The following is a 13,033-nucleotide window of genomic DNA, read 5'->3' on the forward strand; positions in this document are numbered from 1 at the left end:
CTTGCTACGATTATTGCTTTAATTCTTGTGGGCTACTGCTCTCGTTTTCAATATTTTATTATGAGATTTGCTAGAGATCATTGCAGAAGGCATTTCGCGGATGGGCTGTTGCATGTGAGAGAAGCCACCTAAGATGAATTAAATGAATAAAACAAAATCTGCTGATTGAAAAGCAAGCCTGAGTGGCTGCTCTCGCATGCAACGGCCCATCTGCAAAATGATTTCTGTGATGGTTCCTAGCAAATCCCTTTTATTAGATAATGTGAAATGCCTGTAAATAACAGTCCGTGGCTAGCCTAGACTTAGGAAATCAATTCTATGAAACAACCAGTTACTCCACTCCAAAAGCTTAAGCTGTTGGAGAAGGCGTTACTTAATATTTTATACTTTAACACTCCTCTCACCTGTGGTCCCTCTTTCTTTGGGTTGGCCTACACGTGGCACATGTGGCCCCACTTTGGATTGACTATTGCATGTAAATTTTTGACATCAAGGAGGTTTGAACTCAGGACTTTGCTCTCATACCATGTTAAACGACCAATTACTCCTGCTATTGGAGTAACTGGTTGTTTCACAAATTCTAATTAACCATTTCCCCCCTTAAACGGTAAAGGGGCTTCACTTATATAGTATAGATAGATACAACATGTATTGATATTGAATTGGGTTGATCGCAACAGTCAGGATGGTCTAGGGGCTGAAACAAGTAACATCTGGACGTGCTTGTTTGGCCCACACCACCTCAAAAATTGTGGGCCACAGCATTCATGGGCCTACCAAAGTTGATAGTTCGTTCCAATCTCCACCGTATGCACGACTTGTCATATGGTAGGGCCACAGTCCAAAATCTTATCAATTCTGGCATCCCAATTGCAAATGCTTCAAATCCAATGGGCAAAAGTCCATTGATCAAAAAAAATAAATTTGGCGTTTAAACGGTGGACTATATGGGGATGACCCATCCATTGTTTGTTTTCTTCTTATTCATATTATACTTTTATGCAGATAGATTACGTCGCCCACCCCATCCCCTCTGGATACTCTTAAGGTCCTGTTCGTTTCAGATTATGACCACCGATTGTGGGTCCAAAAACCATTTATTGGCCTCCAAATTAAACGTAATTTTGAGTCTAGTAATTAGTTTTGGGCTCACAATCGGTTGTCATAATCTTAAATGAACACGGCCTAAATGTTATTTGAATGAGTCTTATTCGCATGCCATATTATATGGCTTAGAAAGTAACTTTAATGTCGATCATTTGTTAATAAAAATGGTAACAATAGTTTTGTATCTGCCATAGTTAATGGCTTTTAAAATGAACTTTGATGTGTCATTTTTTAGTAAAATTAACTTAAAATAATCTTATTTGCAAATAAGGACAGGCTTCACACACATCTCTGATGTCGCTTCATGAAAGGAAGAGAATAAAAATAAGCTTTGTTGCTTCCATCACTTCATCTCTTCTTTCATATACTTAAGAAACTCTTCCTCTTCTGGGACAAGCCATCATCAGAGATGGATCTCTTTTACTCTATTCTCACGGCTATTGGAACGACAATCTCTATTCTCTTCATCTGCTTCTCCATCCTTTTATTCAGAATGTTCTTAGGAAAATCACTGAAAAGCTCTTTATACCCCCCTGTAATGAGGACAGTCTTTCATCAGCTTTTCTATTTCAATACGCTGTTTGATCGTAAAACTGATCAAGCCCGAAAGTATCCCACCTTCCGTCTACTTGGCTTGACAGAGAACGATATTTACACTGTAGACCCTCGAAATGTTGAGCATATGCTCAAAACCAATTTCGATTGTTATACCAAAGGAAAATATCATTACAGCATATTTAGTGATTTCTTGGGTGATGGCATCTTCGCCGTTGACGGGGATAAGTGGCGTCAACAGAGAAAGCTTGCAAGCTTCGAATTCTCTACAAGAGTCCTTAGGGATTTCAGCTCCTCGGTTTTTCGAAGAAACGCCACTAAATTGGCCCGGATTGTTTCGGACTTTGCCACCAAGAAACAGGACCTTGATATTCAAGTGAGTATTTTTTTTTTTGAAAGTTGTATATACAAGTGAGTATTAATTGAAATCATTTTTATAATTATTATGGGTGTTAATGGACCCAATCGTTCTGATGGATAGTCAAGACCCCATATGATTAAAATGGATCTGAACACTTGTAGAATCCGATGGGCTTAAATTGATCTGATTAGGCACAAAATAGAAATGACAACAGCAAGTACACAAATAAATTGGACGGGTCCGGGTTGAGCCCGACCCAAGTTGCACCTCTAATTTAATTAGATTAGGGGACAAATGAGAAACCCGTGGCGGTGGTAAACTAGACACAAAAACCAACACTATTTTTAATCGGATGAATACTTTGATTTATGTATCCATATTTCTCTATCCAATTAAGGACCAAATATTATGAATCCATATTAAGATCCATAACATGTCTAGTTACGATTAGGGTTGGTTTAGTATAAATTATTAGGATATTTTCTTAATTTTAGTGTAGCATGGTTTAGCATAAATTATAAAGGTATTATAATAATTTTTTGAATGATGGTTATTTTATCTATAAGCGGCCGAGGAGGTCAAAGCAAAGTACACAGAGAGCAAGCAGACGAAAGATAGAAAAGAAAGCAAATAGGAGTCATGAAAACTCTAAACCAAAATCAATGTTTGTGGTGTTGTGAAAACTCTCTGTGGTCTTCTAGGATAGTTATTATTTGTGGAAAATGTAAAGCTCATCGTGTGTTTTTAGAGTTCATAATGTTTAGGCTAGATTATCAAAGAGCACTAATTCTCTTGTAAGTGTTTTGGTTTTACATTTGTATATCAGTTGGTCCAACAAGGGGAAGGAAGTAAAAAACACGGGCTACTCTGCAATGGGCCAAATGACTCGCCTCACTATTAGATGAATGTCTAACATGCTGAAATACCACATGGAAACTCTCCATCGGGTCCCGAATCTTCTCAATAAAGTTAGCAAAAGTCCCAAGAAAGAGACTCTTCCAGATGGAGAGTTTAGGTTGGAATTACAGGAAATTCACGGGTAAAATTCAGCCCATTTCAATTGGAATTACAGGAAAATGCATGGGTAAAATTCCAGGAATTCCTTTTTTAGGATCCGAACGAATTTTAACCTTCACATGGATGGATTTGATCAGAATTGGCCCGTTGACACCCCCATAAAAAACCTTCAACATCGGCTTTCTACATAAAATTAGATCCTTAACCTTAAAAGTGATGGGTGGGTTGCAGGATTTGCTAATGAAATGCACTTTGGATTCGATATTTGAAGTTGGGTTTGGGCTGGATTTGAATTGCTTGGGTGGATCAAGTGAGACTGGGAACACATTCATCAAGGCATTGGATGAGTCGAATGCATTGGTCTACTGGCGTTATGTCGATTTTTTGTGGGAGATCAAGAGGTTTCTCAACATGGGCTCAGAAGCCAGGCTTCGCAAGAACATCAAGGTGATAGATGATTTCGTGTATGAACTGATCCGTACCAAAAGGGAGAAGCTAACCAGTGAAGATGACTGTGTAAGTATCACAATTTTTTTTATATTGTCTATAAGGAAATGATATTTCCACCACCTTTCCCAAACAAAGGGGGTGAAATTGGTAAGGGTGCATGTGTGTGAAAATATCATTCTCCTTTTATATAAAGCCTTTGAATGCTTGAGTGGCATTTTTCTTGAATGCTTAATGCAGAATAATAAGGAAGACATACTTTCAAGGTTTATAATGGAGAGCAAGAAGGACCCAGAGAACATGACTGATCGGTATTTGAGAGATATAATCATGAGCTTCATAATCGCGGGCAAAGACACTACTGCAAATACGCTTTCATGGTTCTTCTACATGCTCTGCAAGTACCCTACAATACAAGAAAAGATCTCCCAACAAGTGAGAGAACTCGTCGATAAAGACCATCAGATGGATGTAAATGATTTTGTAGGAAAGTTAACAGACGCAACATTCGACAAGATGCAGTATCTCCATGCAACACTCACTGAGACATTGAGATTATACCCTGCCGTTCCCATAGTAAGCTTTTCTTGCCGATTTGAGAATCTGTTGTTAGTTGATTTTGCACCCCTTTCTTCCCTTGGCCAGCCCCCTTTAGTTTATTTCTGATTCTTTTTTAGTTTTTAAACTATAAGGTGGTGGCCGGGGAAGAAAAGGGGGTGAATTTATCATTGACACTAGACACTGTGTGTTCGATCCACATCACTCACGGTATCCTTTTTATCCTAGCCCCTTGATTGAAAAACCTCGTGATGACCCATTAGATCAAAGGTTCTCATTACAAACATGTACCATATGCAAAGGAAAATAAGCCGTTAAATAAAATATTTTGTTTTATTACAGGATGGGAAGCGTTCAGAAAAAGATGATGTACTCCCAGATGGTTTTAAAGTAAAGGAAGGAGATGGAGTGAACTATGTGGCTTATGCAATGGGCAGGATGACAAGCATTTGGGGAGAGGATGCAGAGGAATTCAGACCCGAAAGATGGCTTGAGAATGGCGTTTTCCGACCCGAATCCTCATTCAAATTCACTGCCTTTCATGTTAGCTTCTGCTTTGATTATTTAATCACAGATGCATGTTTAACATTATTAATGAGGATGATCACTAGCATTTTGGGGTGTGTATTGGTTGCAGGGTGGCCCTCGGATCTGTTTGGGGAAAGAGTTCGCGTATCGACAGATGAAGATAATTGCAATGGTTCTCCTTCGTTTCTTTAGATTCCAACTGGACGATGAGAAGAAGGAAGTAAGATATAGAACCATGTTCACGCTCCACATTGATGGAGGTCTTCGTCTTCAAGTATTTCCCAGGATGGGTTCGACCAAGTAGACAAAACATATGGAGTAGTTATCTTAGGCTGTTTCAGCTCAAATCATTATGAGTGATGAAGATATGTACATTCAAGAAATGCTATTCCAAGGATGTAGAGTTGATAATGCTTAATGATGTTTTATCATGGCTAATGATGTTGGCACTATATTGTTTTGATAATTGCACTAAACCATCTTGCCATCTTGGCTTTTATTAGTTAAATAGCTGTCAAAGAGTATCAAAGTTCCTAAAAGTACTAGGAAAATAATTAAAAATGCAAAGACAAGCAGAGTTTGTGCAATTATTAAAACATAGTAGTGCAAAACTGTAAATATTAGTTGCCCGCAGATGGCCGGTTGCATGTGAAAGCAGCCACACAAGGCTCACTTTTCAGCAGATTTTGTCTTCATTCACGAGGTGGCTGCTCTCACATACAACAAGCCATCCGCGAAACGCCTTCTGCGATGGATATTGTACATGTTATGTTTTCCCTCGGCGGTTCACATTCTGCCTAAAATCATTGCTTCAAATGGATGGTTTGGATTAAACATGGGAGAAGTTGTTGTATAAGGGATGAAATGAAGGAAGAGTAAAGAGGCCGGAGGTCTAGAGAAGAGATCGCCCCATTCCCATCTTCCCCACTTCATTTTCAAAGGAATCAAGATCATTAGAGCCACCATTCCTCTCTCCATCATCTTCCCAACACCCCCACACCTATTTTCCTCACCTCTAACCTCATTATTGATTTGCCTCATCTCCATCCACAACCCCCTTTACAGATTTGATCCATTAGCTCTCCCTCTCTCTCTCTCTCTCTCTCTCTCTCTCTCTCTCTCTCTCTCTCTCTCCGTTAGAAGAAAAACAGAGAGGGCTTGTCACTGTTCTTGGGTGAGAAGAGAAAACAAGTAGGAAAAAAAATAAGAAGAGGAAGAAGGAAGAAAATCTTGAAGGAGAAGAGGAGCCATCAATTCCGGACTTCATCGGCAGTGCTCCGACAGCCAAACATCCGAGAACACTCACCCAACCTAGGTAATTTTCCATTCCCTTTTTAGGTTTTTGATATTAGCACAACCATGTTTAATATAATTGCACACAATCATCTTGTCTTTTCTATTTTAATTAATTTCTTAGGGTTTCTTTTTTTTTTTTTGGGAGCTGTAATAATATTTGATGGTTGTGGTAATAAAAGAGAAGATGATTTTGTGCAATTATCAAAACATGGTTGTAATATCATTTCCCTAAGCTAAATGTAAGGGACTGATATCTACACTACTCTACTTTACTGATGGCAACATTCTACCATTTTACCCTCATGTGATCAGTTTCTAATGGTTGTTTCAACTTTCAAGCAGAACCTCTAATGGAGAAATGCCTGACAAATTTAGTACTGCCATTAGTAAAATATTGTAGTGCGGGGGGTTTTTAATATTGAAGTTTTAATAATTGCATGTAATCAGCTTGTCTTCGTTATTTTAATTCATTCTTTGGGGGCTGATGTCTGCACTAATATATAGGGATAATGGCGCTACTCTGCTATTTCACACTATTGCAATCAGTTTTTCTTTTTCCAACGGTAGTTTCAAATGCACAATATGCCCCAATCCAGTAGGCATCCACTGGAGAAGTCTGAAACTAAGTTAGTAATGTCATTATTAATATAGGGAAATGTTATCAGCACTACTGTATTTTGATGACGGCACTCCTCACTTTATTAAAAGTACGGTATGGGCCGCACCATAAGATGATCCAAACCGTCCATTAGATGGGCCATAGCCTAAATAGGTTGTGCCCCAAAAATTATTTTCATAGGTTGATCCTAACCGTCCGATCTATATTGGGTTAGGATCAACCCTCTAACATTTATAGAGAAAGACGGATTTCACAACACCGGAATATCCGCTCCTCAAATAGTCCAACCAAAGTTTACACTAGCCTAAGATCAACAACTAAAGTAGAAGAAGAACAATACCCAAAAGAGATGTACTTCAATATATGAAAGAACACAACATACAATACAAGCACAAAAAAGAAAGAAGAAAGCTTCAATACATAGAGAAAATATGAGAAAGCCTAAAAAAATAGCTTGCACACAAGAGCTTCAATGAAGGTCTCTTGCTTGATGGAGAATCTCTACCAAAATGAAGTTATGAGAATAGGCTAGTCAAAGGAAAATAGAGAGTGAATGGCTTAGGTAAGTTGGTGTGGGTGTGGGTGTGGGAAAGTGGAGTCTTTAATGCTTGGGGAAGTGGTGTGTTTGGAGTTCCAAGTAAGGGTTTGAATTTGAAATAGGTGGGTAGTGAGAAAAGATGGAGTAAACATTTGTGGCTCACACATGTGCAAGCTAGGCAAAAAGACCAACATGACAATAGACACAAAAGTACATATTTGCCCTCACTACATCTCTCAAAATAAAAACAAATTAAAGCTACCCAAAAAATACACTTTAAAAATTAACAACATTCAGATCTGAGGGTTAGGATCAACCTAAGGAACCTGAGGAAATGATTTATGGGTCACAACCTATTTAGGCTGTGGCCCATCTAATGGATGGTTTGGATCATCCTATAGTGCGGGCCATATCGTGCTTTTAATAAAGTGAGGAGTGCCCTCATCAAAATAGAGTAGTGCTGATAACATTTCCCTTAATATATTGTAGTGCAAATATTGGATGTTAGCTATTGATATTGGCACTACTCGATTTTAATAATTGCGCTGAACCAGTCAGTCTTCCATGTGTTGATTGGTTCCCTGCCGAGATTTTTTTTAGAAATTGTAATGAATTTTTATAGTTGTCTAGTGATACGAAACAAGATGATTTTAGTGCAACCATTAAAATGGGGTAGTGCCCATATCAGTATCCTTTCTTTTAATACGTAGGCGAACTAGGGATTAGGATGTTTGACTTGCTTTGCGGTTCGTTTTGGGTTGTACAGGATTGCATTCCTTTTGATCATCAATAAAGAAATTTCATTCTCAATTCCTTTTGTTGATTCAGATTTTGAGAGTAATGGAATGCTGAAAGATGATAATGAGGTTTCTAAATTAAGCAATCATGATTCTTGTATAAGCATTATGAGTGTCACAACATCTGAGGCTTATGGTTGCGAAGTATAGATAAACTATTGTCACTTTAGAAACAAAAATCATTAATATTTAATAAAAATATGGCCAGAGCTCAGGAGAGCGGCATAGTATGGGAAGGAATGGTGCCTAACACCTTCAATTCCTGTAATCAGACAGCAAGCCCAACCTCAGGATATACGATTACAGACCCAGGCCCTCATCCGATGGCGACTCTACTTGTTCCCCATCCTAGGCCCTCATCCTAGGTGGCGACTCTACCCATTCCCCATCGGATTACCGATCCGTGTGGGGAATTCCAATACTATCCAGTTTCAGGTTTTTGGAAGACCCAACCGAGTTATCCTTTTTCCAACCCGAACATGACCCAACCTGAGCAACCAGACTCAACGCAAGTTTTTAAGCTTAGTAGAAAAAAAAAATTAAAAAAATTGGGTTTCACTTAGGGTGGCTTTCCCAAGTCTTCAACCCGAACCCAACCCGGGTTGGGAAAACTAAACCCCACCCCAACTTTTTTCTCAGGTTGAACCCGTCCCGAGTTGCACCCCTAGTTGAATCTCATATAATTCTAAAATGCGTCTCTTTACTTTTATTATAAATGGTAATAGTTTTGTCGAACGTGAAACGTTATGTAGATGTGGTCTTGGCTCTTTATTGACAAAAGAGGATATTAGAACAAGTGATTCTTTTTTGTTATATTAAATCCAAAGCAAGGACATTCAAATTGTCAGATCAGATCATGTGCAAAATTAAATGAGGTGTCAACCATGTCTAACGTTGGCCAGGTTCGGACTTCGGAGTGGTCCAAAGGATGGTAGTGAAGACGTTTCTTAAGTTGGAGACTGCATTTACAGTTGGAGAGAGAGGATGGAAAAGATAGGTCGAGGAACTTAGGCCACTGATAACAAGCAATTTAAGGTAATAGGGCTCCTTACATTTATGCATTAATGCCAATAAGTACAAACATTACCATTTATGTGGTTGTGAAAAGGAGGCAAAACGCCTAAATCCATGTGGATGAATAAGAAAAGCAAAAATAAGTGCATGGGAGATACGTAAGAGAGGGACAAGCGCTTCCCTAGTTCACTATAGATAGCAGAACGCTTATTTAGAAGATAGAGAGAGAGAGAGAGAGAGAGAGAGAGAGAGAGAGAGAGAGAGAGAGAATGAATTTCTCAGCTCTAGTGCTGTGGATCTCTCTTGTGTGGAGATTCATCCTTTTTCTCCGTCTTTTTGCTAGGAAGGAGTCGGGTAAGGGGAAGCTCCCACCTGGCCCCATCCCTCTGCTTTGACAAACCCAATGAGTCACTTGCTGAGTTGGCCAAGAAATATGGCCCCCTAATGAGTCTCAGGCTTGGCCGCGAATTTACTGTGGTTGTTTCCTCTATCAACATGGCCAAAGAGGTCCTCCAGAAGAACGACCAAGCCTTCTCCGGTCGTACTGTCCCAGACGCAGTTCGTGCATTTCACTACAATGAGGGATCGATGGTCTTTCAGCCCCCAAATTCTAACTGGAGGAAGCTTCGCATGATTAGCACCACGCAGCTTTTCACCACTCAGAGGCTTAACTCAAGCCAAGCGCTTCGACACCAGAAAGTCGAAGAGCTCATAGCCTACATAGGCAAGAAATGCATCACGGGAATAGCAGTAGATATAGGTCGAGCTGCTTTCTCTTGCGCCTTTAATTTGTTATCGAACACCGTCTTCTCCATTGATTTGGTGGATCTAGACTCCGAATCTGCACAAGAATTCAAGGACACGGTGTGTAAAATATTGGAAGTATCTGCAAAGTTCAATCTTTCAGACTATTTTCCGTTGCTTAAGTCGACTGATTTGCAAGGGATAAGGCGTCGAACGATGACTGATCTTTTAAAGAAACTCCATGTGGTTTTTGATGGATTGATCGAACAACGCCTACTTTCCAGAGCCTCATGCAACTCACCCAGGATGAACGATTTTCTCGACGCGCTTCTCGACCACAAGGAAAAAGATGATAAGTTTGATATCAATGCTATGCTCGTGGTACCTACGCTTTTTTCATTCCCTTCTTTTCTTTTCTTTTCATCGCTGCCTGATGTTGATAAGGTTGACATATATAAATTTTTTTCTTGTTTTTTTCATAGCTAATTAAGTATGGTTCCCCTCAAGTGGGCTGGGTCACTTGAGAATAGCCCGAAAAATTAAGATGGACACTCTTTCTTGGTGGGCCTATGTGTATGGCCCAATCCCAACCTGTGATGCGTGGGGTCCAGTAATTGTAACTAGTTGGGTTTAGTATCCCCGGGGCTCGAAGCTAGTGCTTAAACCCAGATCAAATACACAAAGCCCTTCCAGTTCTGGTCTTTACTCTCTCTTGTTACTCTCCTATGAGAATTTTCTCACACAAACTCACGCCTCAATAAGGTATATTACACTATTTATTAGGTTTCTTTTGAGATCCTACATCGGAAAGGGAAGAAAAGCTGCTGGGCATATATGTGGACTCTTTCCCTCAACTGTGTAGATGCGTTTTCAACATCTCCAAGGGGCGGGGCCTGCGGGGTGGGTCAGGGACAGTGGTGCAGTTGGAGATCAAAATTGGGGTGAGTAGAAGACTCAGAACAGGACAATATTTACAGAGTGGGGTCGGGTCGGGTCGTAAAAAAATGATGTCAGAGCGGGGCGTCCCTCAGTATGGTGGTGCCATCGAGGACGCTGGCCTCGAAGGAGGGGGACTCTCTCCCTTAACTGTGTAGACGAGTTTTCAGCATCTCCAATGGGCGGGGTCCTGCGAGGTAGGTCACAATAGTGTTGCTGGAGAACAAAACCGGGAAAGGTAGGAGACCTAGAACTGGACAATATTAACACAATGGGGTGGGGCCGTGACATTACCTATACCTAAATCTCTTTTTCTACTAATTTAATTTAGAAACACGAGAGTCACTCCCATATTTTTCTAGAAAAGGTTCAACCTCCTCTTTCAGTCCAAATGGTAAAGTGAAAATTAACGAGAAATTATTAGCAAAATGTGCATGTATCCCCTCCGAGAAAACACTTTCTAATCACACTTTCATTCATCAGGATCTATTTGTTGCCGGGACAGATACTAGCTCAGTCACTGTAGAATGGGCCATGACAGAATTGCTCCGTAATCCAGATGCAATGGCAAAGGCTCGGTCCGAGCTCGTGCAAACCATCAGCATAGAGCGACAGGTGGAAGAATCGGATATCGCTCGGCTCCCTTATCTACAAGCAGTGGTGAAGGAAACCTTCCGCACGCACCCACCAGCTCCATTACTTATCCCTCACAGAGCTGAAACTAACGTGGATATGTGCGGTTTTACCATACCCAAGAACACCCAAATCCTTGTCAATGTATGGGCTATGAATAGAGATGCTGATATTTGGCCTAATCCCACGGCTTTCATTCCTGACAGGTTCTTGGGCTCTCAAGTTGATTTCAAAGGCCAAGATTTCGAGCTTATCCCTTTTGGCACCGGTCGACGGATCTGTCCTGGCATGCCTCTTGCCTCTCGAATGGTGCACCTAATGTTAGCTTCTCTTCTCTGTTCGTTTTCATGGAAGCTTCCGGATGGGATTGCACCAGAGGACATGGACATGCAATATAAGCTCGGCACCACAATGCGGAAGGCTGTTCCTGTTCTAGCTATTCCCATCCAAGAATAACAACTGATGTTGAAATTTATAGATCTTATTTTACATATTGTGCAGGATCACAGGCTTGTCCAGTTTACAATGGCTTTAGATGTCACAAAATAATGGTCCCTATCTACAAATAAAATTATTTATTTATGGAGCTTTTATAAGGTGCGGCGTGTGAAGTCCAGTATTTTTTCAAAATATACAGTTGGTACCACTTCGTAGGATAATCCAAAGCAGTACCACTTCATAGGATAATCCAAAGCATTCTTTTTCTTGGGCCACAACCTAAATTGAATGTAACACGTAAACTATCTTCGAAGGATTATCCTAACCCTCAGAGGGTCACCCCGTGGATATGATTCATGGAAGTGTTGAAGTATAAATGATTAAATAACACCAACTCTAACAGCTTAAGCTTGGTATCAGAGAACATGCCTCGCGGTAGGTCCTATGCCTCGCGGCAGGTCCTGGTTCAAAATCCAACAGCTCCTTAATTTTAAAAGTCCATGTTTACGGCCAATCCAAAAGAAAGGCCACATGTACGGCCGACCCCAGAGATGAGGGGCCACATGTAAGGGGGACTATTGAAGCCTCTGACACCGACGACCACTGGTGATCTGCAGCTTGCCACTCTGTTTGGTACCTTGGTACCCATGATTTTGTGGTGTGGCCTAATTGCATGTGCCTCGAGACAATATGATTTCGCATGTGTTTATGTTTAGCCCCGCTTGGGTTTTTCCTTGATTTGATGCACTAAGGATTTCTAATGTTTTGCTTTGTGCCCAGTCATGATTATTGTTTTCCGTACATGCTTGTACCAAATTTCGTTCTGATTTCCTTCTTTAGATAGAAAGAAAGAATCTTTGAAAGTGGTCAACTTCGTATTTTATTTAGTCTAATACAGGGTTTTCGCCTCCTAGCTTCTGGCATGCCTAGACACGGCTCGGGTAGCGCTATATTGCTTACTGAGTTTCGACTCATTTTAGCGTCAGTGTTTTGTCTATTATTTAAACAATTTGATTGTTTTATTGGTTTGGGATTTATGGTGGGATGGTGAATGATGAATTGGATAGTCAGTTAATTTTTATTTGGAACTTTAGTTGCTCTGTTTTGTAGTTAATATCTTATGGATGAGTGAATAGCAGTACAAGAGAAGGCGAAGAGACTTCAGCCCTTGAACAATACAAGAACTCCCATGAATCGGTGGTGGAATCGAGAATTAGGAGGTAGTCTTTATCACCTTTTTGTTGGTGGGTGTAACGTGTAAGGCACTTCACATGATTTCTGACCCACAAGCCGAAAGCATGAGGCATTTTTGGACTTTTCTTTCCGGTCCTCAAAAGATGTGTCTTGTTTTTTATCAGCAAAGGGACCCACCAAATGTGGAACCCAAATCTCATATAATCCAACTCGCCACTTCGGTTTTTTCGGATAAACCGAATTTTTTATAA

General features: G+C 40.3%; 1 protein-coding gene and 1 pseudogene across 2 annotated transcripts; both read left to right on the plus strand.

Moving 5' to 3' along the window:
* Positions 1-1,434: 1,434 nt before the first annotated feature.
* LOC143876598 (cytochrome P450 704C1-like) lies at positions 1,435-4,977 on the plus strand. Its single transcript, XM_077378300.1, has 5 exons — positions 1,435-2,038; positions 3,272-3,556; positions 3,728-4,063; positions 4,388-4,588; positions 4,683-4,977. Exons 1-5 carry the CDS (start codon positions 1,517-1,519, stop codon positions 4,875-4,877), a joined length of 1,539 nt encoding a protein of 512 aa, XP_077234415.1. The 5' UTR covers positions 1,435-1,516; the 3' UTR covers positions 4,878-4,977.
* A 4,071-nt stretch (positions 4,978-9,048) lies between these two features.
* On the plus strand, positions 9,049-11,739 carry LOC143877445 (geraniol 8-hydroxylase-like; annotated as a pseudogene). The gene is made up of 2 exons (XR_013250623.1): positions 9,049-9,962; positions 11,001-11,739. The product of XR_013250623.1 is annotated as a geraniol 8-hydroxylase-like (transcript).
* Positions 11,740-13,033: the final 1,294 nt, after the last annotated feature.

The sequence above is a fragment of the Tasmannia lanceolata genome, unplaced genomic scaffold (genome assembly GCF_043159265.1).
Source record: "Tasmannia lanceolata isolate RefF3 unplaced genomic scaffold, GAP_Taslan_0.1 ptg000005l, whole genome shotgun sequence".
NCBI classification, from domain to species: domain Eukaryota; kingdom Viridiplantae; phylum Streptophyta; class Magnoliopsida; order Canellales; family Winteraceae; genus Tasmannia; species Tasmannia lanceolata.